This window comes from Berghia stephanieae, chromosome 3 (genome assembly GCF_034508935.2).
Source record: "Berghia stephanieae isolate SIO BIC M18660-M18661 chromosome 3, UCSD_Bste_1.3, whole genome shotgun sequence".
Taxonomy (NCBI): domain Eukaryota; kingdom Metazoa; phylum Mollusca; class Gastropoda; order Nudibranchia; family Aeolidiidae; genus Berghia; species Berghia stephanieae.
In genome coordinates this window covers 98,802,253-98,826,252 of record NC_088362.1, presented here as the reverse complement: position 1 = coordinate 98,826,252, position 24,000 = coordinate 98,802,253, and the positions used below count along the sequence as shown (strand labels likewise).

Genomic DNA, 24,000 nt, shown 5'->3' with positions numbered 1-24,000 from the left:
ACAGCTTCACACGATCGTCTTATCTTTCTACTCTTCTTTCCCTCCTCGGATTGTTTTATCTATTATTCTATATTTCATTCTCCCTTTTCTTCTCTCTTTCTTCCTTTATTCCTCTACCCCTCAAAACTGATTTCGTTGAAACGTTTTGGAGACAGCTGACTAAAATCACAAGTTAGTGATCTACTCATTCCGTCTCTAAGTCTAAGCCTTGAGTGGCTAACATGCAGCTTGTGACTACGAGAAGAATAAACACACACACACACACACACACACACACACACACACATATATATACACACAATTCTTCATTTTTGTGTCTACGGAATCAACAACTCAATACGAGTTATAATCAGACTGGGTCCTTATAAATAGTATGCGTTGGGCTAAGAAGTTCATAACATTGCCATCCGGCAGTAGTATAACGGACCAACACTGCAAAACTCTGTGTAACCATGAACTATTATTGTCTCGATGATACAGTTTAGTGAGAATTAGTCATAAACGGGGATGGCAAAAAAAACAAAACAAACAATAACAAAGACCAGAGTGACGTCAACTTCGTTCTATCTATAGGTCCTTATACATCACAAAGGTTCCTTGTATATACCTACTGAATCCCGCTACGTTGTCCTAGACCACCTCGTTATTCAGCCAACGACGACCAATACGCTTCAACAGTGATGACATCACTTCCTTCGTAATGACCCATGGTAACTTAGTAACTGGCTCTAAACCATCGGAACAATGGAATATTTCTCCGACGAGCATAAAAGTGTATCCAGAGGAGAAAAACATTATAAATATGATCTTGTTTTGACTTTTATACACTCTAATCACATGACTATGACATATGAAAAGTTCTACCAGCATGAAGAATAAAAAGAACCGATTTTCTTTGTTTAGAACCACGATGGCCGCCGTTGCTGGGCGATGTGACATCAGACTGTTGAATCCAATTGGATTCAATAGTCTGATGTCAAGCCGCCTGGCAACGGCGGCCATCTTGGTTCTAAACAAAGAAAATCATTACTTTTTATTCTTCATGCTGGCTAGAACTTTTCATTCCCTTTTCATATGCCTTGTGATCAGAATGTGTAAAAGTCAAAACATGATCAAATTTTTGTGTTTTTTTTTTTTCCTCTGGAAACGCTTTTATGCTCGCCGGAGAAATATTTCATACGGGCGTCCGCCATTGTTCCGATAGTTTAGAGCCAGTTTCCAAGTTACCATGCGTCATGACGAGGGAAGTGACGTTACGACTGTTGAAGCGTATTACTGAAGTGTGTGAACCATAATAATATTTCCTTCATGGTGTGAACACTTGTTTGTGCTGCCCTACTGCCCCGTCAACCACTGAGCGAGATTGATACAGGGAAGGACGCTTACCCATATAGATAGTATGCAGATGACGTCACGCAGGTCTTTGTTATTGTTTTTTGACTCCGCGTTTACGAGTAATGCTCACTGAACTGTATTAACTCGACTATAAACGTTCATGGATACACACAGTTTTGTGTGTTGGTCCGTTATACTTCCGGATGACAATGTTATGAGCTTCTTAGCCAAGCGCATACTATCTATAGATAGTTCGAAGATGACGTCATTCAGGCCTTTGTTATGGTTTTTGCCATCCGCGTTTGTGAGTTGTTCTCACTAAACTGTATTAACCAGGCTATAAAAGTTCATGGTTACACAGAGTTTGTGTGTTGGTCCGTTATACTTCCGGATGGCAATGTTATGAGCTTCTGAGCCAAGCGCATACTATCTATACCACCAACATCAAGGACAAAGATAAGGAACTGAACCGACAAGACCGTCATAACAACAGGGGCAATGATGAAAAATCCCTTTCAATCTTTTATTTTTGTTGTTACATATTTGATCCTTTATGATTATTTAATATAAAATCTCAAATCATATTTTCTTCTTGGCGTTAGTTATTGAGCTTTGAGCTTTTTAAATATATATATAGCGCGATATCCACTAAATTATGTGCTCAAAGCGCTTTACAAGGGGTCCCTGGTCAACAACAACATTTAACATGTAGGACGGGACATAACGCCTATTAGGCGATATTACAATTTTTCGGACAAAGCCAACTCTGTTAACAGCCAGGTACTCATTTTACACCTGAGTACGGTGAGAGAATGCGAGTAAAGAGTCTTTTCCAAGGACTCAACTATGCGCCGAGCGCGAGGCTCGAACCCAGGACCTAACGATCCGAAAGCGAGTGTCATACCACTAGACCACATAGCCGCACATTAAGAGTTCTCCTCTTTATTTTTTTTTTATTTTTTTTGGCGGGGGGAGGGGGGGGGGGGGGATCAGATTTTAATCGGAGTACTATTGTACTGATTTAGCGACACACATAACAGCCACACTGAAGTCGAGAAGTACAAGTTTATTCAATATTAGGCTTTCGCCAATAAATCAACAATTTGATGCCAACATACATGAAAGTGGAAAAAAAAGGTAAATGGAACCAAAAAATAAACTGATACACCACACAAAAATACACGAATGGTAATAACATCAATACGTTCAATAATAATAATAATAATAATAATAATAATAATAAATAATAATAATGATGATGATAATAATAATAATAATAATAATAATAATAATAATAATAATAATAATAATAATAATAATAATAATAATAATAATAATAATAATAATAATAATAATAATAATAATAATAATAATAATGTGGTATGATGGTTTCATACTTCTTGTATTTTTTTAAATAGCACTTTCTGTTATGGTCTCTTTCTATTCGTCTTACGGTATGCTGCGCGCCGTCGCACTTAAGTGGGGAGAAAGGATAAAACCAGTGGCGCACCTCGCTTCAACGTCATTCGCCTCCCGACTCACGTCGGGGGCAATCCTAATTGAAATAAAACTATTAGATAGTAAGATTTAATAGTGTGTTATTTCTGTTTCTTTATTTGACAGGTATGTTGAACTTTTATTATTAACATTGTCATAAGCATTATTATTATTATTATTATTATTATTATTATTATTATTATTATTATTATTATTATTATTATTATTATTATTATTATTATTGCTGTTGCATTTATTGTTTTAATTATTGACATCGTGATTTCTTATTTTATTCATATCATTTCCATGGATTGTTAATGCCTTTGTGTAATGACAGTAAATCGAATACGTGAATATATAACTTGTATCTGTCATGAGGAAAATACTTAGTCTAATTAATTGATTACATGAGTGCTAGCAATAATCTGTTTATCACGATTACAAACTTACCACGATCTTTATTATTGGTGATTTGTAAATAATATCGGCCTACTCTAATGTTGTTGATGTAGTTATCCTGTCACTGTCACATCCCTTCCATCTATCCATCTATATCTCTCTGTATCTGTATCTATCTATCTATCTATCTATCTATCTATCTATCTATCTATCTATCTATCTATCTATCTATCTATCTATCTATCTATCTATCTATCTATCTATCTATCCATCCATCCATCTACCGACCGACCTACGGACCTATCTATCTGTATACTTATATATCTGTCTGCCTATGCACATATGTACCCATCTTTATATATTTACCTTTTCAACTATCTGTATGCCTGTCACCTGATACACATATAGGCATAAGTACCTATTGTCTGACTAGCTGTATGCTCAGTTATCGGTCTGTCTGTCAAGCTTTCTTGGTCATTAATCGTTATAGTTGTATAATGTCCTGATGATGCCCTGCATCATAGAATTATACCAAACTTGTGAGATTGTTGGTAGTGATTTATATCTTATGCTTTTATTAATGATGTTGGCATATTCGATGCCATTATCTTACTTTGTAAATATTCATGTTTTATTGATACATTCGATTATCATTATATTACTAATTTTGGCCGTATCGCCACTCGACTTACGTTGAGGGCTGAGTGCCAATCTTCATTTTCTATTCCATTATATAACATGCATTGGCCGTATCGCCACTCGACTTACGTTGAGGGCTGAGTGCCAATCTTCATTTTCTATTCCATTATATAACATGCATTGGCCGTATCGCCACTCGACTTACGTTGAGGGCTGAGTGCCAATCTTCATTTTCTATTCCATTATATAACATGCATTGGCCGTATCGCCACTCGACTTACGTTGAGGGCTGAGTGCCAATCTTCATTTTCTATTCCATTATATAACATGCATTGGTCATTCGTCTCCCGACTCACGTCGGGGGGCAATCCTAATTGAAATAAAACTATTAGATAGTAAGATTTAATAGTGTGTTATTTCTGTTTCTTTATTTGACAGTGTCGCCCCTTCCTTAGAACCAATCACGACCCTGAGCATTGCGCGAGAGAAAAACTCAGCATATCTCTTGCGCAAAATAAGATCTTGTTTTGTTCTACCACTCCCTCTTCATTCATACCAAGCCTCAAGAAGCCTGCCACGCTGCCTGTCAAAATAGCGGCACTGGCAACTACACGTCATTCTCAACAACAAAAACTACACCTCATTATCAAGAAATATCTCGCCACCAAACCTCTCAGAACAACTCCATACATCCTCCCTATCAAATCTCTCTCATTTACTCCATCGACTATATTACACCTTCCTCATTAATTTAAAAACTACACGTAACTTGAAGAAAACTACAAAGAGGCTTCATTATTGTATGTACCCCCTGCAACCCAAATAACAAGATACCACAATAACAAGATTATTACAATAATAATAATAATAATAATAATAGTAGTAGTAATAATAATAATAATAATAATAATAATAATAATAATAATAATAATAATAATAATAATAATAATAATGATAATAATAATAATAATAATAATAATAATAATAATAATAATAATAATAGTAATAATAATAACAACAACAATAAGAAGAAGAAGAAGAAGAAGAAGAAGAAGAAGAAGAAGAAGAAGAAGAAGAAGAAGAAGAAGAAGAAGAACAACAACAACAACAACAACAACAACAACAAGAATATCAATAATAATAACAATAATAATATTACCATAATCCCCACACCCCAATCATCACCGTTACCACCACCACCATTACCATTATCACTACCACTATTACAAGAATAACACATTATCTTCACCAAGTGATTAACGATATAATTTTGTACACGCACAAACCTTTCAGTTTCAGTGCAATGACTGGTCTGTAGTCTGTAGACAGAGCGGAAATTAGAATAATATAGTTTATCATCTTGTAGATGTTCATGAATACGATGTGCAACCACTTTTTCGATAATTTTAGACAATAAAGTAAGATTTGACACACGTCTATAGTTCTTAGGTTGGTCCTTATCAATGGTGTCTGTGTTAAGGTTAGCTAAGTTTACGTTGGTTAATGGGTTTGTTTCGTGATAACATCCTCATAACATTTCGATAGTTTTATAAAACCAAGTTGACTGATTTAATTAATCTATTTTTCAACAATTAAATAAAAAACCAACAAAATTTGATTGAGTAAAAATTAGCGCGGAATCCATAGTTTGGATGAGCATGCTCATAAACGAGTAAATTTGTAGTAAATATCTGTTTCTCACCCTGATCGTGGTTATAGCCCGATCATGCTTAAAAACCGAAGTGCTTATAAAGGGAGACCGTTAGTTTATCGTTTTCGGGCGCTTAGGTTTGCTTGTCCGTGATACTTTCTTGTTATTACGAGTCTTAACGGAAGTAAACACTTGACGTATGACCCTCTGTGGTCTCAAGAGAGTTGGGAGTGAAAATCCATTGAGTTCCAAAACAAAAACTGAAATGTGAAGAGATTTTTGAAGTATCCTGACTGTGGGCAACGAAGCAGGATAAAAAGACTAAGATGTCTTGGTCAAGGGAACAACCCTTGTTGGAAGATTGGGACCGAGGGCCTCTGAGTGTTCCATGGACGTCCAATCCAAGTAAGGAAGTCCCAAAAAATGGGGTAAAAATTTAAAAAAACACAAAATACTAAAACCCGACACAAATTGCCACAGTTCATCATCGGTCGTAAGTAACAATATCAATGACAAATGGCAATTCAATAAATGGCTGATGGCTGTGAATATGAATTAGTAATCAAGATGCAGCATTCAATTCATCTTGAATCTCGTTCCATTCTGTATCTATCAAATCTGTAAATTACGGCGTACTCACTCAGTATCAGTATCAGTGACAGTGACAGGCAGTTGATCAGCAGTTGTCAGCTGGAGTTTGATGTTTTTTCAAAAATAAAAATTGATAATAATTATTATTTTGGCGAGGCCTTCCGAAAGCTCATACATCCCCAGTATTCTTGTTTTTTATAATGTTCTAGTAGGGGGTTTGGGAGGGGGGAAACTTATTTAAAAAAAGTCTCCCCCCCCCCCTCCCAAACCCGCATAAAAAAAGTTTTCCCCCTCCCAAACCCGCTAATCGAACAAGAATACTGGGGATTTAGGAGCTTTCGGAAGGTCTCCCACAAAACGCTCAAAATCGGTCACCGGGAATTCCCCCACTTGACAGCCTCTTATACTTATAACTTATACAAACGTAAAGTATAAACTGACTACTGATACATACTGATTGAAAAAAAAAAGGACTTAAAAAAAGCATGGAGAAAAGAGGGTTGATTACTGGCGGCCAAAATTAAATATGCTGCGCTGCCTTCAATCTTGATGAAATTTGACATAAACACAGATAAATTATTTTTTTATTATCTAAATTTTTTTTTTAATTACGAAAGTTTTTAAATGACGTAATTTTTATCAGATTATAATTTTTGACGTAATGTGCCTACAATCACAGTAATAGAAATCTTGAACTCTGCTCTTTAATATAATACCAGAACCATTCAGATACTGTGAAAATAATGCAACAGTGATTTGTCATGTGAAATTGTTAAATTCAAATTTTAACCCAAACTAGCGCTTCACTTTTCCACTGGCTAATTTTTCACATGCAATGGGTAGTGGGCACATGTGCCCGCATGTGGCTAGTCTTTGGGTAAATGTGAGTTGAAGGCGTCCACAGTTTTACTTGTGACCGCACTGTCATTCAGCTGATTCCAGTACGAACTAGAAACAGACTTGCTTAATACTACAAAAATTGCGCAATACTACGGACTTTAGGCTCCAAACTGACAATTGTAGATCTTTGATTCCATAAAACTTCTTGAAAACTAAGTTTTGTTGCCATAGCTCGACTTTAAGGGATTAAAATCAATATTTGAACATATTAAAATTATTAATGACAAATTTGTAATTGCTACAAGTAGTTGTAGTGTCTATTATGTAAAAACCCATGAAAATTACGAATTTTTCCAAGTCCAGGTATAATTTTGAAGTTGCAACTGTTATATTTTCTTGTGCGACTTTTATTTACGGTAAGTTATGATCGATCCTATGCTGAATTGCATCTTCTATCCCTGTTGTCTTGATTATGTTAGTAATGTCAATGCCAGCCTCAAAAGACGTCCCCTCAGTTCAGTCTCAGCCTCAGCCCTCATCAGTCAGTTTCCATTTCAGTTTGGCCAATTTCGAGTTATTAATAATATATATTAATATTATTATTAATTAGGTTGTGTTTTCCAGATTCGTCTCTGAATCTGACTAAATGTCCACAGTGCACAGTTAACCAAATTCGACTGTCCAGAGGCGACTCACAATAACTGTGCCATCAAGTGTCAACTTTAAAATTGAGTTATCCAGAGTCGAGTCTCAATGGCAGAAATCAATGTTAATTAAAAGGCTATCGCTATTCACATTTTTTTTTTTTCTTTCTCCTTTTTGCCTTGATTATTTTGTTTCTGAGCAAGAATTTTAAAATATTTTTCTTTTTCTCTCTCTCTGATCGTTTGATCTCTTTCTGAATTTATTTATTAATTTATTTCTTTTTCTTTTTTTTTTTTTTATTATTCTTTTATTTAGTGTGCACTTTTTCGTCGCCCCTGAATGTTTGTTTTGTTTCTGAATGTATATTCATTTCCTTTTTTTTCCCGGTTTCTGAGCGAGAATTAAAAATTCATTTTCAAACATTTTTAACAATGGAAAAAGATCGGGTGGGAATGAATATAACAATTTGCAATATTTTATAGAAAGCAACTAAAAGAGAGAGAAAAAAAATAGATTTTAAAGGAAAAAAAAGGGAGTGAGACATTTATAATTTGCAAGCCTTCAAAGACAGATGACTTACCCATTTGGCCACGCCATTCACGTGAATGGTGATGCATATTGTGTATATAATAATCTACTATCCCTCAGCTGATTTGTCATTTATTGATATTTTATTAACTTTACTTATTTCTCTGTGTATTGCGACAATTTTCATATTCTCGAAAGTTGTTGTGGAATGAGACCCACTTTTGGATTGGAAGGTCCTGGGTTCGAACCTCACTCAGCGCATGATTGAGTCCTTGGAAAAGGCAGGCATTGTCTGGCTTAATCGTCCGTGTTATTAACAGACATGTCTCTGTATAATCACTGCCTGCTTAATTAAAAATAATTTAGACAGTAGGAGTCAAAGTATGACCCACTTAGCGCACAAGAAAGTTGTGACTGGAAATTGCTGTGTGCGTTTAGGGGGTTGAGTAAAACTTGCTTAACTTTGTTATGAAGAGGAATATCTACACATATTTGTAACTAACCAAATATTTTACATGATATTAGCTGCTGAAGAAGTAAGATACAAGATTTTTCTTTCTTATTAAAAAAATACAAAGAACATCCTAACACCCCATCCACAAAAGTAACCTAAAATGAGAAGAGGAATATATTTAGCTTTCATTGATTTTTTTTTTTGTTCTTAGATACAATGGATGTACCTATGGACTTCACACACAGTGCGGTGAATACCAACATCCAAATAGCAGACTATGATAACACTAATAGCCACCCCCGCCACCATCAACATCATAATCATCAGCGACAAGAACAAGATGATGAGTATTTGGAGAGGAAGCAATTTTATTTTTACAATGAAGCTGCTATTTATCTTGCGGTGAGAAGATCTGTTTGTTTTCTTAACTCACTCAATCCTAGAGATTTTTGTTTCTTTCCAAAATTAGAAAAAATGTATTAAAAGTGAGCATGTACATATATCGTTTTATTTGATTACCATGAAGATGTAAAAACGAAAAACATTAGCATTGATACTACGCCTCATAAATAGGCATGGGGTAAAAGTAACCTGGGTATACTACAGATATAATCGGTGTTAGGGTTGAGTGAGTTAATATTACCAAAAGATTAGCTCTTGATCCCCTCAAGTGATTCTTGTCCATCAAGTGATCTGTATGTTATCCATCAATTTATAGCAAAATAGTAAAAATATTCCTGTGATTTGGCTTTTAATACAGATGAAGATTAAACAAAAACTAAACTGCTATTTTTTTCTAATGCAAGTAGTAGTTCCATTAATTTAATTTGTAGAACTCATCTCATAAACAAAAGAGACTGTTCAGATTTTTTTTTCTGAACCTTCTATCTACCCAGCAGTGATCAGGTAGTTGGGTACGTTAAATCTGATTTATCCTAAGCATTGTTATTCTTAGTTTAATGCTTTAGAAACTGGGATAATCTCGAGCTTCATGGGCCCTTTGGTTTTGACTTTGAACCCTGGAGGACTATTTGTTTTAACAAGTGCCTGGCGAGAAAAGAAATAACTGCTAAATTATTTATTCCTAGTAGTCGAAGTTGGATTTCAAAATTTGATTTTCAGTCTTTCATCAAAGCTTACTCTTATCATGTGGCTATGTGATATAGTGGTATGACACTCGCTTTTGGATCGGAAGGTCCTGGGTTCGAGCCTCGCTCTGCACATAGTTGAGTCCTCGGAAAAGGTTCTTTACTCACATTCTCTCACTGTACTCGGGTGTAAAATGAGTACCTGGTCGTTAACAGCGTTGTCTCTGTCTGAAAAAAAAAATTGTATTATCGCCTTGCAGGAGTCATGTCTCCTTTCATATGTTACGTGTGGTTGTTGGTCTTGGACACCTTTGAGCACGTTTAGTGGATATTGCGCTATATAAATGCTCTGGGTTTGTTTTTTTTTGTTTTTTAAATCTGTTCAAATATTAACTAGTTTTTAATAAAAAATTTTCTCACCAGGAAGGGGCTAACAACGACAAATTCAACACGCATCCCCACAACCATGAGGCGTTACCAGCATATCAAGCAGCACACAATCACTGGTTCTACACATTGGATTTCTGTGCTGCCGTTGTGGTTGTGGCGCTGGCTATTTCAGAGAGGCCAGCTGTTAAGTACTTTGCAATGCCTGTTGGGGTGAGCAGATAACAAACAATTTTTGAATGATAAAACATTGGTGTTCAAACTTTTCATTATTCCTCTGGTTTTATTTGCTCTTAACAACAAGAAATGAAGCAAGTAGGAAAGCGTCCGAAGACAATAGAGGATAAAAAATTTCGCGACTGTGATGGGGTTTAAACCTGCGATGACAAAAAACATTGTCCCATTTTGGCCAAGAAACTTTTACTTCAAATATCAACGTTTAAATTAACACCTGATTTGTTAATCGAATGATATCAGAAGTACGAGTTTTCTGGCCACGGAAAAAAAGTGTTTTAATCGTGTTCGACAATAGAAAAGTAAGCATTTTTATCAAGAGAGCAGCACAAGTGATGCAAATCAATCTCCATTCAAATTGGAGTAGCATTACTGTTATTGCTCTTTTTATAGATAAATACAAAGAAATAAGTCAAGTTTGAACAAATTGAAGGTATTTATAAAGTTGGTTGGAAAAGTACTATATAAATTTACCTCCATTTCCATTGCTTGCCACACAAGCAAGGGGTCAAGACAAGGTTTTACACCTCTTCCATAAAATCTAAGCTGACCTCTTCCACGAAATCAAACCTTGTCTGTAAAGGGTTGGAAATTGTAACACTTATTACATTTAGCAGTGCTGGTGATGGACAAACACAAGTTCGGGCTAAAGGCCAGAGGTATGGCCTATCTCAATTTATCAAATTAATATATAAAGTGTTGCTATTGGTTCTTGGTTGTATATTTTAACATTTTTGTGCATTTGCACATATATATATATATGTATACATTGTCGCCATAGATTCTCAATGTTGTGTTTATAGATTTTTTATGCATGCCACATCTGTAAATGAATTTCCATTTTTATGAATGAATAAAGTATATATTATAATTATTATTATTATAATTATTATTATTATTATTATTATTATTATTATTATTATTATTGTTATTATTATTATTATTATTATTATTATTATTATTATTATTATTATTATTATTATTATTATTATTATTATTATTTTTCTCCCATTGTCCATTTTCAGATTCATTGTTCGGTAGAGATACTTTGTTTGCTTATCCTGAGTTTAGAGCTTGGAATTCGGTACAAGTGGCTTGGATGGAAACTCTTCTTTAGGCATAAACGAACCATGTTCAAGGTAGGAATTATTATGGTTGGTTAAAAGATCCTGAGCCTCACAGCATTTGGAAGGACTCCTTATTAGGTTGTTTTTTAGAGTTTAGTATATTTTCTCTCTCTTTCTCTCTCTCTCTCTCTCTCTCTCTCTCTCTCTCTCTCTCTCTCTCTCTCTCTCTCTCTCTCTCTCTCTCTCTTTCTCTCTCTCTTTCTCTCTCTCTCTCTCTCTCTCTCTCTCTCTCTCTCTCTCTCTCTCTCTCTCTCTCTCTCTCTCTCTCTCTCTCTCTCTCTCTCTCTCTCTCTCTCTCTCTCTCTTTCTATTTCTCTATAAGAAGAAGAAGAATTATTATTATTGTTATTAGTATTATTATTATTATTATTATTATTATTATTATTATTATTATTATTATTACCATCTTCACCATTATTAATATTATTATTATATTGATATTCTTTTTTTTTCTCTTTTCAATCATCCCAGCTATTTGTAATTATTCTAATGCTTGTGGAGACGATTGTTGTAATCATACGACAGACCAATCACTTCAGGGTGACCAGAGCTTTGCGACCTTTATTTCTTCTGCATACACATTACTGCAGAGGTGTTAGAAGGTTTGTTTTAGATGTTTCTTTATCTCTAATTGACACTTTGTATTATACAATAAGCTATTGGGAATGAGATTAGCGGAAGAGTAGCGTCCCTTGATTGGACATCACCTCACAGAGAGAACGTCAACATGGTTTTGCGCATGCATCTCTCTTGTCCTTGCTTTCAACAACTGAATCGTTTTTCCCCTGATGTGGTGACCAATAAGTGGTAATGGTTTCTTGGGATGCAACGAATTCATAGTCCCATTTGGATTTTCAAAAAATTCCTTTCTAGATTTCTTAAAGATAAATTTTTTTTTTTGTTTATCAAAATCTATGCGTTTGGATTAATCTTTTATATTTGTATTAAATACGTCTGAAAGTTTTGAAAAGTCCGGATATTTTGTGGTTAAATTTTGCCATTTGCCTTCAAAAGAATATTTGTGATCAGTCAAAATTTATTGCTACCATTCAGATCAGACCCGTTTAACTTTGTGGAAAATGTTTGCTTATATCAACAGAATCACTCGGCAGATCATCCAGTGTGTCCCGCCTATATCAGAGATGCTTGCTTTGCTCTTATTCTTCATGCTTATCTTTTCCATTTTAGGTAAATTAAAAAAAAAAAAAAATAAATAAATAAAATTGAGCTTTTATACAGCGCAATATCCACTAAACTTGCTCAAAGCGCTTTACAAGGGGTCCCTGGTCAACAGCAACATTTAACAGGTAGGACGGGACATAACGCCTGTTAGGCGATATTACAATTTTTTGGACAAAGACAACACTGTTAACGGCCAGGTACTCATTTTACACCTGAGTACGGTGAGAGAATGTGAGTAAAGAGCCTTTTCCAAGGACTCAACTATGCGCCGAGCGCGAGGCTTGAACCCAGGACCTTCCGATCCGAAAGCGAGTATCATACCACTAGACCACATAGCCGCAATTAATTATTATTAAATTAGAAATTTATTGAAACTTTGAAAAGGTATTTTAATTCTATTGGTATTACACTAAAATGCATTTTCCTTATCGAAGTTGAGCACCACATTATGACAGCAGTCACTTGAGATGCTAACGTTACCTCTGTGAGATCCTAATGTTACCTCTGTATTTTTCATACTTTCCTTATAGGTTTTAAATAACCTCAGATTTTAAAAAAAAGTTCAGTTGCGTTGATAATGGATAGAAAAAATAATGAATGATGATTTAATCCCAGCTTTATATAATACAAACCCATGGTAATGATTGCATGCCATCACTTGGAAAGGATGCTGGTTTGTTGCCACAAGATACCAGTCAGAAATTTTGATATGATATAAACACTAAATTGCAAATTTCTGCTATCTCAATGCAAACTGACAGATAAATGCTATGTCAATTATTTTACTCCCCCTCTTCTTTTAACCCAAAAGCTCAGTCAATCAGTATTCCACAATAAATCAGCACCTTATCCACTCATATACATACAATCGCACACATTGATAGATATGGTCCTGTGTTGATAACAAGTTAGTTGTTATAATTTTCTGAGCCAGAACGGCTCAAGTTTTGATAGCTTCACCCATTTTCAACACCTTAATCTGCTTTAATAGATTATAAATATGGATATTCATTTGTTGCAATTGATAAAACTATGTGGTCTCGTGGTATGACACTCGCTTTCAGATCGGAAGGTCCTGGGTTCAAGCCTTGGAGAAGGCTCTTTACTCACATTCTCTCACCGTACTCAGATGTAGAATGGGTACCTGGCATTAACAGCGTTGTCTCTGTCCGAAAAAAATTGTAATATCACCTAACAGGCATCATGTCCCATCTTACATGATAAATGTTGCTGTTGGCCAGGGGCCACTTGTAAAGCGCCTTGAGCACATTTAGTGGATATTGTGCTATATAAAAGCTCATTGTTTAATATATTTATTTTGTATAAGTTTGCTAGAAATATATTAAAAGGTTTTTAAATAGGCAAGACAATAATTGTTTTGATTAAGTAGACACCTTTTGTTTGAATAAAGTGAAATTATGTCTCAACATATTAAAGATCTAACTATTTTCTTTTTTCAGGATTTTATCTATTTGCTGGGATTCCAGATGACATTGTAAGTCTTTTTTTAAATTATTGTTATTTTGTTGTTGTTTATTTATGCTTTTATTTATAGATAAATGATTTATATTTTGATAAGGGTAAATAAAGTACATATTTTGACTTTTTCATGAGAAATCACACCTGCATATATATTTGTGTACATACCCGACAAAATCTGTCGCTTGGTGAAAAAGTTCATCTGACTTGGTTATAATGTTATTTTTAGTTAAGAGGTCAATTTTTATGGAAAATGAGTTCTCATTAAAAATCGTTAAATCAAACATTTTTCTTCGCACATCTGAAATATTTTGATTGAATTCTACTCCTAAATTAATTTTTTTTTTTTTTTTTTTTTTTTTTAAATTTTTTTTTTTTTGGAGGTTATTGAGTTGTTTTTTTTAAAGTAGAAAATTTGAGAAAAATCGTCCAATGTAATTCCCATTTAGACAATGTGGAAGGACCTAGTTTTCTAAGAAAACCCTGTGTATTATAATTCAAATTAAAGGGAATTCTTTCCCAATAAAACCTGTGCACTGGAATACAACAAATATGCTGGGTAAGAGAAATTTTTGCGTGTCATTGGTCCTAATAAGTAGCTACTACGAAACCAAGTCACCACAGTTTGGTGTCTCTAAAAACGTGGATGCCAGTTTCTTTTAATCCTTATTTAACACATTCCCTAAAAACAGCCCTTTTCATCTTTACAAGGCTTTACCCATAAATGCGGAAACTTACGAATTTTTCGTAATTTTACAAATTTTAGTCAAATTTCTTGGCCAAATACGATTTTTTTGGGAAAATTACGAATTTTTAGTTCTTAGTAATACTTTAATAATAATAATAATAATAATAATAATAATAATAATAATAATAATAATAATAATAATAATAATAATAAAATTAATATTAATATTAATAAGAAGAAAAACAACAACTAATAATAATAAGAAGAAGATTAACAACTACTACTACTACTACTAGTATTACTACTACTATAATAATAATAATAATGATGATGATTAATAATAATAATAATAATAATAATAATAATAATAATAATAATAATAATAATAATATTGTAATTGTTCGTACACAATAATGTACAGAAATTACGAATTTCTTAGTCAAATTACTAAAAATTGACATAAAAATTACAAAATTTTAAGTTTTCAATTTGGCATGTATGCTTTACCACATACTATCCAGTTGAGATAATACTTGAAGTACAGGCCTCTCTTTTCATGACAGATACAGGCTTTTTTCAACCAAACTCATATCCTACCCAGAAGGTCCAAAATATAATTAAAATCACTACATTTACCCATGGACCACCCAGTTCACACATGAAAAAGGCATGGCTTATTTTATTTGACACTATCCAACTTGTGGAGCGAAAAAGAAAACTATACTTTGTAAGTTGTATGAGGTGAATGTTACTTAATTTCAACTCTGTCAACTTTGGAGGCAAATTTCTCAAAACTAGATTGCCTCACCCTAACCCATACATTTGACCATAGCTTCATGAAAACTCATCTGAATCTCTTCAAAGATTTAAATGCTTGAGACCTTGGGCTTCCAGAAAATGCATACAAATTAAAATCATCGAATGACTGATTTTCTTAGGGGGACTCACATTTAATCAATGGATGAAACTTCACATGAAAAAAATTCAGTGTTTTATTTTTCTAACTTTAAAATGAGTCTATTTTAAAGTAATCTTTTTCTGAAAGCTTTTTTGTAATTTTTTTTTCCAGTATTTTCAGACGATTCAAGACAGTTTTATTAGTCTGTTTGTACTTTTGACGACAGCCAAGTAAGCTATTTTTATATGTATTTAAAGTTAAACATCATATGATATAATTGAAGACAGGAATTGAACACTAGTAGGATGTACAGATGACTCAATGATGACTAGCACCATATTATATTGATTTTTAATCATACAAGGATAAATAAATCTATGAACTGATGTCAGCCCCTTTAATTATTCAATGGATGGAAATAGCTGGTGTTTTTATTAACGTTTAAGCATTTGGAAAATGGTGGAGATATGAATGATCTTGGCTACACAGTCTCAAGGACGCTTGTTGGATTCCTTTTGTTATATTTTTCCATTTATCCCTGTCTTTTGCCAACATTTTAAGAGCGAACAGATCATGTTTCGTCTTTAGTTTTGATGGAATAGTAGTTTTTTTAAGTTATAAAGATACAAATTCTCCTGTTGTTGATTGGAACAGAGGATTGTACATCTGCAGGTCGGCATTTAGTGCTGTTGGTGGAGTCGTTGTTCGTTCGCTGTATTTCTTCCTGGCATTGGAGTATTTCTTTATTACTGTCTGGGTCGGTATGTTTGTTATGGTCTCTTTGGAGAATGTGGACAAGAAGTCTCCTTCTTTGTTGTTTTATTCTATCACTGACAGGGCGTACTCTGCAACTGTCATAGGGATCTAGGTCACTAATCTTGTCTGGCCATATCACACCTATGACTCGACGGAGTTGTTTTCTGTGTAGAGCGTCTATATAGTTTCCTCTAAAAAGAATTAACTTGCTTCATGACGTCATTGAATATTGGTGCATTTGCTTTGTTGTGTCACCTATTACATTTTTCAAATGTTTAAATTGTTGTGTTAACATTATAAAAAATAGATTAAGATAAGAATATGAATTACGAAATCTTTAATTTTCTGGTTTAGGATATGCAGCAAAATGCCTTACACAAGAATGCTTTCTTCTTTATCATATGATACAAATGTTGGTGATTATGTATACATTTTATCATTCCAATTATACATGTAAGAATTCATGTTTCACTTAGGTAAAAAATCTAAAGTATGATTAGTGAAATTAGTGCAGCACTTATTCTTTGTAGTTTGTCAGTTGAGAAAGTACTGAGAATCTTTTGATAAATCTTTCAAACAAATTTAGTTAAAATTCTTCATTTTACAATAGAATATAAATGTGTTTTTTCTTCCAGTTTCCTCCCCAGTGAAATAGATTAAAAGCAATTGGTTGCCAAAGCAGAGTTGAATGAGTAACGTGTCAGGAACGCAACTCATAGTCAATTCACATGCTTTTCAAACATGCTTTTTACCAACTGTTTTGAGATTGTGTATCATTGTTTCAAAACTATATCACAGATAAGATAAACTCTGCTTTAAGGCCTATAGATAGAAATTGGTTTATTCATCGTTTTCATTTGTTATTTATCAGCTACCCTGATGTGATGATGCCAGCATACAATGTATCCACTTTCTACAGTTTTTTCTTCATCATTTACCTTTCTTTGGAATTGTATCTACTCGTCAATTTGGTAACTTTTCCTTTTATTTTAATTCAAATAAACTTTAATCAAATTTTCACCTTGACACAATACCAGATTCTTGTAAATGTTCAGCTTACACGTGCTTTAAATAATTATTAATGGGATATTTTGAAAGAGGACATTTTTTTCTTTCTTTAAGAATAATTTAGATTTCAAGAATCGTGTTTCATTTGTCTTAAATATTTTGATTTGACGAGAATTCGGTGTCATATCAAGGTGACAATTCTCTCTAGTTTAAACAAAGATAGAGAGGTGCATACTGATAACTGGTCACAAAGTAGGGAAGAGTGTGTAGTATTAGAAATGACCTATGATTTCAGAAACATCGGATTCAATATTTTTTTACTATGTGTATCTTATTATTGCAAAAATGTCTGAAAGGTTGCCGCAGTGCAATCATTCAAGCTATTATTTGACATAAAATTTGGTCATATTTTAAGTAACTTATTTAATGTTAAGTTGATCTATCCTAAACTTTATGCATCCAATTTAACTTTGATTAATTCACTGTAAGATTAATGATAAAAGTAACTTTATCAGTTGTTAATTTATTCAGTTAAAAAGTTTGTATACTCATAGTATTTTGATTTATCTGTTGAAGTCATAATCCAAGTTTATGTAATTGTTGATGATTCATATGGCGAGGTTTGAAGGTTCTTTAACAGATATTGTTCATAATTTTTCTTTCTCCAGCTATTGGCTGTTGTGTATGACACATTTTTAAATCTTGAAAAGACCAAGCTAAGGTCCTTGTATATCCATAAAAAAGAAGGATGTGACAGAGCTTTCAGACTACTCTCGACACAGTCTGTGAGTTTTGGGTATAATTGAATATTTGTGACGCGGCAAAGCTAAATTCATGACAAACTTGCACAGCCTCAAACTAAGTAAACTGCCAATGTCTAAAGGTTAAAGGAAACATTTCATCATAATTCTAATATTAATATAGCCAAAAAGATTTTCAGTAACAAAGATAGGTCAGCAATTAAAAATTTAAAATCCCTCATAAAATGGGCTTTACAACTATTAAAAGATATAAAAATAGAATAAATCTCATTTCCTTTGTGCATCACAAATGATGAAAAAAAACACTTGATTTACTCGGATTTGATTTTTAAGCACTTTAATATTCGTGATATTTCATAAACTAGAACATCTATTTAAATTTTTAAAAAAAGAGAATGCAAAGAACAATATGCGGTTAAATCTGACTTTTTATTTGTTTTATTCTCATTAGTCATTTTGATTTTATTGACAACATGGGTTATATATGAAAAAAAAAAAAAGAGAGTGAAAAAGAACAAAACAATTAAAGGAAGAAATTGAATTGGAAAGTGTAGGATTGTTGATATTTATTTCTCTCGATTCAAAATACATTTTATTTCATATTAACATTTAAAAGAAAAGAAGAAATAGCAAGTAGATTGTTGATGATTGGCCATTTTTGTGTCATTATCAGGGAGACCATAACGCTCTTGATGTCAAGAACTTTGTTGGAATGATGGAACACTTTGTACCCAATCGAAGTGAGTCGTCCTTACATTTTTTTTACTTCCTGATTATCGGTTTTTCTCAATAATAATCATTTTTAAGGTTGTTATGAAATCCGATGATCGCTGAGAAATAAAGGTTAGGAGGAGACATCTATTGCACCCTCACTTAATTTCTCAGCCAGATTTTTCTTGGTCATCACTTTCTATCGAGGCTTTTGCAGCTCAGTTAACTTACTTAACCCTAACACTGACTATTCCATGACACACGAATCTCTGTTCACTACTAATATCAGTTTTATTATTATTATGGAATTTTCCATTGAAATAGTCTCAATCACAATTCATCTTGAATAGACTTAAAGTCGTGTCTCTCCAATCCAAAAACCTCTCTTCCCAGCATTTTCTCTGGATTATAAATTATAAATAAATAAATTGAGCTTTTATATAGCGCAATATCCACTAAACGTGCTCAAAGTGCCTTACAAGAGGTCCCTGGTCAACAGCAACATTTAACATGTAGGACGGGACATAATGCCTGTTAGGCGATATTACAATTTTTCGGACAAAGACAACTCTGTTAACGGCCAGGTATTCATTTTACACCTGAGTACGGTGAGAGAATGTGAGTAAAGAGCCTTTTCCAAGGACTCAACTATGTGCAGAGCATGAAGCTGGACCCCGGACCTTCCGATCCGAAAGCGAGTGTCATACCACTAGACCACATAGCCGCAGAGATTACAGAGACATTTGGATAATGGAATCAGTTCCTAAAATGTGTAAATAAAGAAGACAAAATCAGTCCCTAGGCAACCTGTCCGGATAATGGAGCCATCCGGTATGTGAGTTCCGGATAAGAGAGAGGCAACTGTACATAGTTCAAAAGAAAGCGTGCTAAATTTGGAATTTATAATGATACTCAATGAATTTGGCTGTGGTCGCTTGTGCCTTATCATTATTTACATTTTGCTGTGAAGAATAATATGCGCATTATGAAAGCTACTGTCTTTAATTTTTACACAATTAGATCGAATTATGTACATGCCGATTTTATTTTATGTCAAGCATCTTGGAATAATTTTTTTTCTTTCGGGATGTGGACATCAGAGATTGGCTAGGGTGGAGTCAGTTAATAGAACACATAAATCGCTTTTTGAGTCTAATTTTCTTGTTCTGACTCCAACTTAGCAGTAACTAGGCTATCCAAAGAGTAATAAGTAATTTTTACTGTTAGATCAACTGAAGCAGAAATAATTCTGACCCCATGCGCCTTATAGTTCTAAAGTGCTACTATTGTTTTTATGTTTTCTTACTCTACAGCCCGCAAGGAATATTATTTGATGTTTAAATATCTGAACACAGAAAAGACAGGAGAATTGACTTTGTCAGAGTTCTATAATGTCTACACTGCTTCCCGTTTTAAATGGAAGGTTTGTGTTTTTTCACTTTATGATTACTGTAAATAAGCAAGTCAATACTGGATAAAGCATGCCTTATAATTTACATTCTTTTAAAATAAAGGGGGAGAACTATTTTTCACAATTATGTAGTGTGAAGTGGAAAATAATAATCTCATTATAAAATCTACTTGCATGGATAGAGGAAAAATAATGTCAGATTTTGGCTCAGTATTATATTTTTCATGACAGTCAATCATTAATCAATTAAGTTTGTTGTATTAGACTACCGACGTACTCCTATGTTTCATTTTCTGTTGTTTGAAAACAAAATAATTTATCCATATATCAATAGATTTATTAACAAGTCTTGAAAACTTCATTCATAAATTGTCTGAAAAAGTAAACTAAGGTTACTTAATTTTATTTCATATGATGTCGTATGGTCAGAAAATGATATGTTCTTATTTTGGGATAAATTGGTTGACTGTTTTATTAAATTTTTTTTTTTTAGCTTTAAATGCATACAGATATTACATATACCATTTTTTAGAGGGGAGGGGGAGGTTATTTTGTAAAGAAATATTTCAAATTGTTACTAATTTCTTCTTTTCTATTTTCTTTTTACCTTTTTATTTTTCAACCTGCAGTTGAAGAGTGATTCAAACTTGTGGTCATCAAATTGTCCATCGCCTTTGAGCAGAGCAATGAAAGGTGAGGTCTTGATCTGAAGTTCAAGATTTTGTTGAATTATGCTTATTAGAATAGATCATTGATCGATGAACAGATTGCTATAGGGATCTCAACAACCCCCAATTTCATCCTGATACCAAAATCCACACAACACTACTTCACTAGTGCCAAGAGAAGAAGTGGAAACAGCTATCCACAACCTCCCAGACCCAATATCTCCTTGATTGGATAACATCTCAGCAGAACTCATAAAACATGGAAGTGACAAACTCACTGACATCATACAATGCTATATGTCAAAATATCAACCAACAAATTGGACTGAATCCCTTATCATACCACTCCCCAAGAACAGCAATGTCCAAACTATAGGACAATCAACCTGATCCAAGCTAGCGAGATATGGTTAAAAAATAATACTTGACCATCTGAAACATGAAGCGGAAGATCTTGCAGAAGAATAAGCGGATTTGAGATCTAGTAGAAGCACTCTTGAGCAAATATTTATCTGTAGAATCCCAATCTAAAAGCTTATGCATTGTCAAAGGCATCTCTTCCATAATTTTATCGACTTTAGGAAGACTTTTGCTAGGGTGTGGCATGATGGATTATGGCACACACTACGGGAATTTGGAATAGAAGAGAGGCTGGTTTGAATGATGGAGGTTTTGCTTTACAAAAGCTCTTCCAGTGCTGCTCTTATAAACAACCAGAATGGTCAGCTCTACAAAACATCAGTTGGAGTGCGCCAAGGCTGTGCTTTTCAATTTATTCCTGAAGAAAATCATGATTGAAACCCTACACCATTTCCCTTCAACGATTTCCATCTGTAGACTTACTTACTTACTTATCCGAACCAGCGACCACCTGAGCTCTAGCCCTTCGGTCTTGTGCCATGACGTAGAAGTTAGACGTCTTTTGTAGTTGTTCCAGGTGACTATAAAGTGTGTTACTGATGCTTGGATTTGGTGGGAGGAATGTGCATCTCAGGTCTTCAAGAGGTTGACATTCATTCCATCTGTAGAAGAATTATCAATAACCTCAGATGTGCTGATGACATTGACCCTGTGACTGGAAGTGATAAAGAATTACAGGAACATAATCACCCACTGGTTATCAAAGCAACTGTATTTGGAATTGAGTATTTGAAAAAATTATGCAAAATTGATTTTCACTTTCTGTCATGGTCTCAAGTGAGTAAAGAGCTACTCGACTATGCATAAAGATCTATGTAGAATGAGGCCCCAGAATTTACTAGTTACTATAAATGAAAAACAATTAACGATTTGTTTACAATGAAATAAAAATAATGATGAAATTTAATTAAAAGAGATAAACAGTGATCGTGGCAGTTACAAATAGAGATATGAATATTTTACGTAACTTATGATAATATGTCAGGTTCATAAGTTACGTTTCCAGGCAGTTGATGGGCTTGGATGATCTATTCCTCTGATAACAGGATTGGACTCGTAAAATTCCGCTTCCAGGCAATTGGAAAGAGGTTATAGTGTAGTACAGCGGGCTTGGGTTTGATCCTTGAAGATTATACAATCAAAGTTAAAAGCTCCGGCGTCTTAATGGTGTAGATATAATATCTACAAAGTCCCAAAAGATAAAAATCTTACAATATATATATAGGAATAGAGCGACTGGCCGTCCGGCATAGATTGTGGAGAGAAAGTGAGTGTAGAGTGTTAGACCTATCAGCTTTTATAATAAGTGGCTACGTGACAGAATGTAGAACGAAAAGTATTCACTAATTAGAAATTAATTCGAGGGAAGGCTATAAAAGGAAAGACGATCTAATATTAGAAGGTAAAGTTTATCTAAGCCTACCGAAATATAACTGGAGTGAGATGAATTCAGTTCTTAATAAAATAAAATTTAATAAGATAATTGTGAACAATCTTTACTGTGACACTTTCCAATTCAAATTTTGTAGATTGCGCTTTAAAGTGTTTCATTAAATCTAACCTCCCCCTTGCCCCACACGCGCCCACCTCCCTCTTCTAGCCTCCTTTCCCCAACACAGTCACAGAACCACAAATATTTTCATTTTGCACAACACTAGTATACATTTTCAATTTCATTTTATGATGAGTTGTAATTGAGAGAGAGAGAGAGAGAGAGAGAGAGAGAGAGAGAGAGAGAGAGAGAGAGAGAGAGAGAGAGAGAGAGAGAGAGAGAGAGAGTCCATTCATATCAGGGAGAGAGAGAAGAGAGAGTCCATTCATATCTTTTGTGTAGAGAGAGAGTGAGAGTCTATAACTCCATTCATATCTTCTTGTGTTCATTTTATTTCAGTGTTGAATTGGTTTGTCACATGGGCAATCTTCGACTACTGTGTTTGTAAGTTGCTGTTGTCATTTCATAATTTCATTAATGTTCATTCATCTTTTTGTTTTTTTGAAAATGCCAACCTCTTAGCGTTTACCTCATTTTTCAACAGTTATAGCAATTCATATGTGAGGTTGGCTGGACAAAACCCAGAAGGCTGTGGCAAGATTCAATTCTAGAAATGACCCAGAATAGAAGATAAAGTGAATTTCTAACAAATTCATGATTTTTGTCAATAATCCTTCTTAAGGAATTTGGACAGGCAGTTTAATCGTGGATAACTCATACGGTAGAGTCACGCTCTCCCCAGCCAGGCGGAGTTGTTGTACCAATAAGTTCGCGGGTTCAAACCCTCATCACCGCCGCGAAAATTTTTATTCTCTATTGTCTTCTGGCACTTTCATACTCACTTCATCTCTCAATGTTTGTATCTGAAATTTAAGAGAAAATAACATAACTTTTTTTAAAGAAAATTATTTTATTATATTTTATTTTTCATTACCTTTCTTTCACCTAGGGTGTTTATTCTATCTGATTATGTAAATAAAAAAAAGGAGGTTTAAACTCGATTTTCTCTGTACTCAGTGTTGTCCATGGCAACAAATTGTATTAAGAAAAAAAATTCATAACTTGGTTTCTTTTAGACATAGAAAGAAAATTTAAATTGGTAATTGTTCAG

At 33.8% G+C, this 24,000-nt stretch overlaps 2 protein-coding genes across 2 annotated transcripts in view; one reads left to right on the top strand and one right to left on the bottom strand.

The window, feature by feature from the left end:
• Positions 1 to 5,246, bottom strand: part of LOC144968958 (glutamate dehydrogenase, mitochondrial-like) — a 40,553-nt gene extending 35,307 nt beyond the window's left edge. Inside the window, exon 1 of the mRNA XM_078907853.1 lies at positions 5,157 to 5,246. Coding sequence (XP_078763979.1) covers positions 5,157 to 5,244 — 88 coding nt within the window. The 5' untranslated portion in view covers positions 5,245 to 5,246. The remainder of the gene's footprint in view (positions 1 to 5,156) is intronic.
• Positions 5,247 to 5,347: 101 nt separating this feature from the next.
• Positions 5,348 to 24,000, top strand: part of LOC144968957 (two pore channel protein 1-like) — a 49,449-nt gene continuing 30,796 nt past the window's right edge. The window contains exons 1-14 of the mRNA XM_078907852.1: positions 5,348 to 5,926; positions 8,791 to 8,981; positions 10,091 to 10,267; positions 11,314 to 11,427; positions 11,887 to 12,017; positions 12,515 to 12,603; positions 14,058 to 14,092; positions 15,834 to 15,892; positions 17,290 to 17,389; positions 18,095 to 18,211; positions 18,861 to 18,927; positions 20,212 to 20,321; positions 20,939 to 21,002; positions 23,289 to 23,333. Coding sequence (XP_078763978.1) covers positions 5,848 to 5,926; positions 8,791 to 8,981; positions 10,091 to 10,267; positions 11,314 to 11,427; positions 11,887 to 12,017; positions 12,515 to 12,603; positions 14,058 to 14,092; positions 15,834 to 15,892; positions 17,290 to 17,389; positions 18,095 to 18,211; positions 18,861 to 18,927; positions 20,212 to 20,321; positions 20,939 to 21,002; positions 23,289 to 23,333 — 1,378 coding nt within the window. The 5' untranslated portion in view covers positions 5,348 to 5,847. The remainder of the gene's footprint in view (positions 5,927 to 8,790; positions 8,982 to 10,090; positions 10,268 to 11,313; positions 11,428 to 11,886; positions 12,018 to 12,514; positions 12,604 to 14,057; positions 14,093 to 15,833; positions 15,893 to 17,289; positions 17,390 to 18,094; positions 18,212 to 18,860; positions 18,928 to 20,211; positions 20,322 to 20,938; positions 21,003 to 23,288; positions 23,334 to 24,000) is intronic.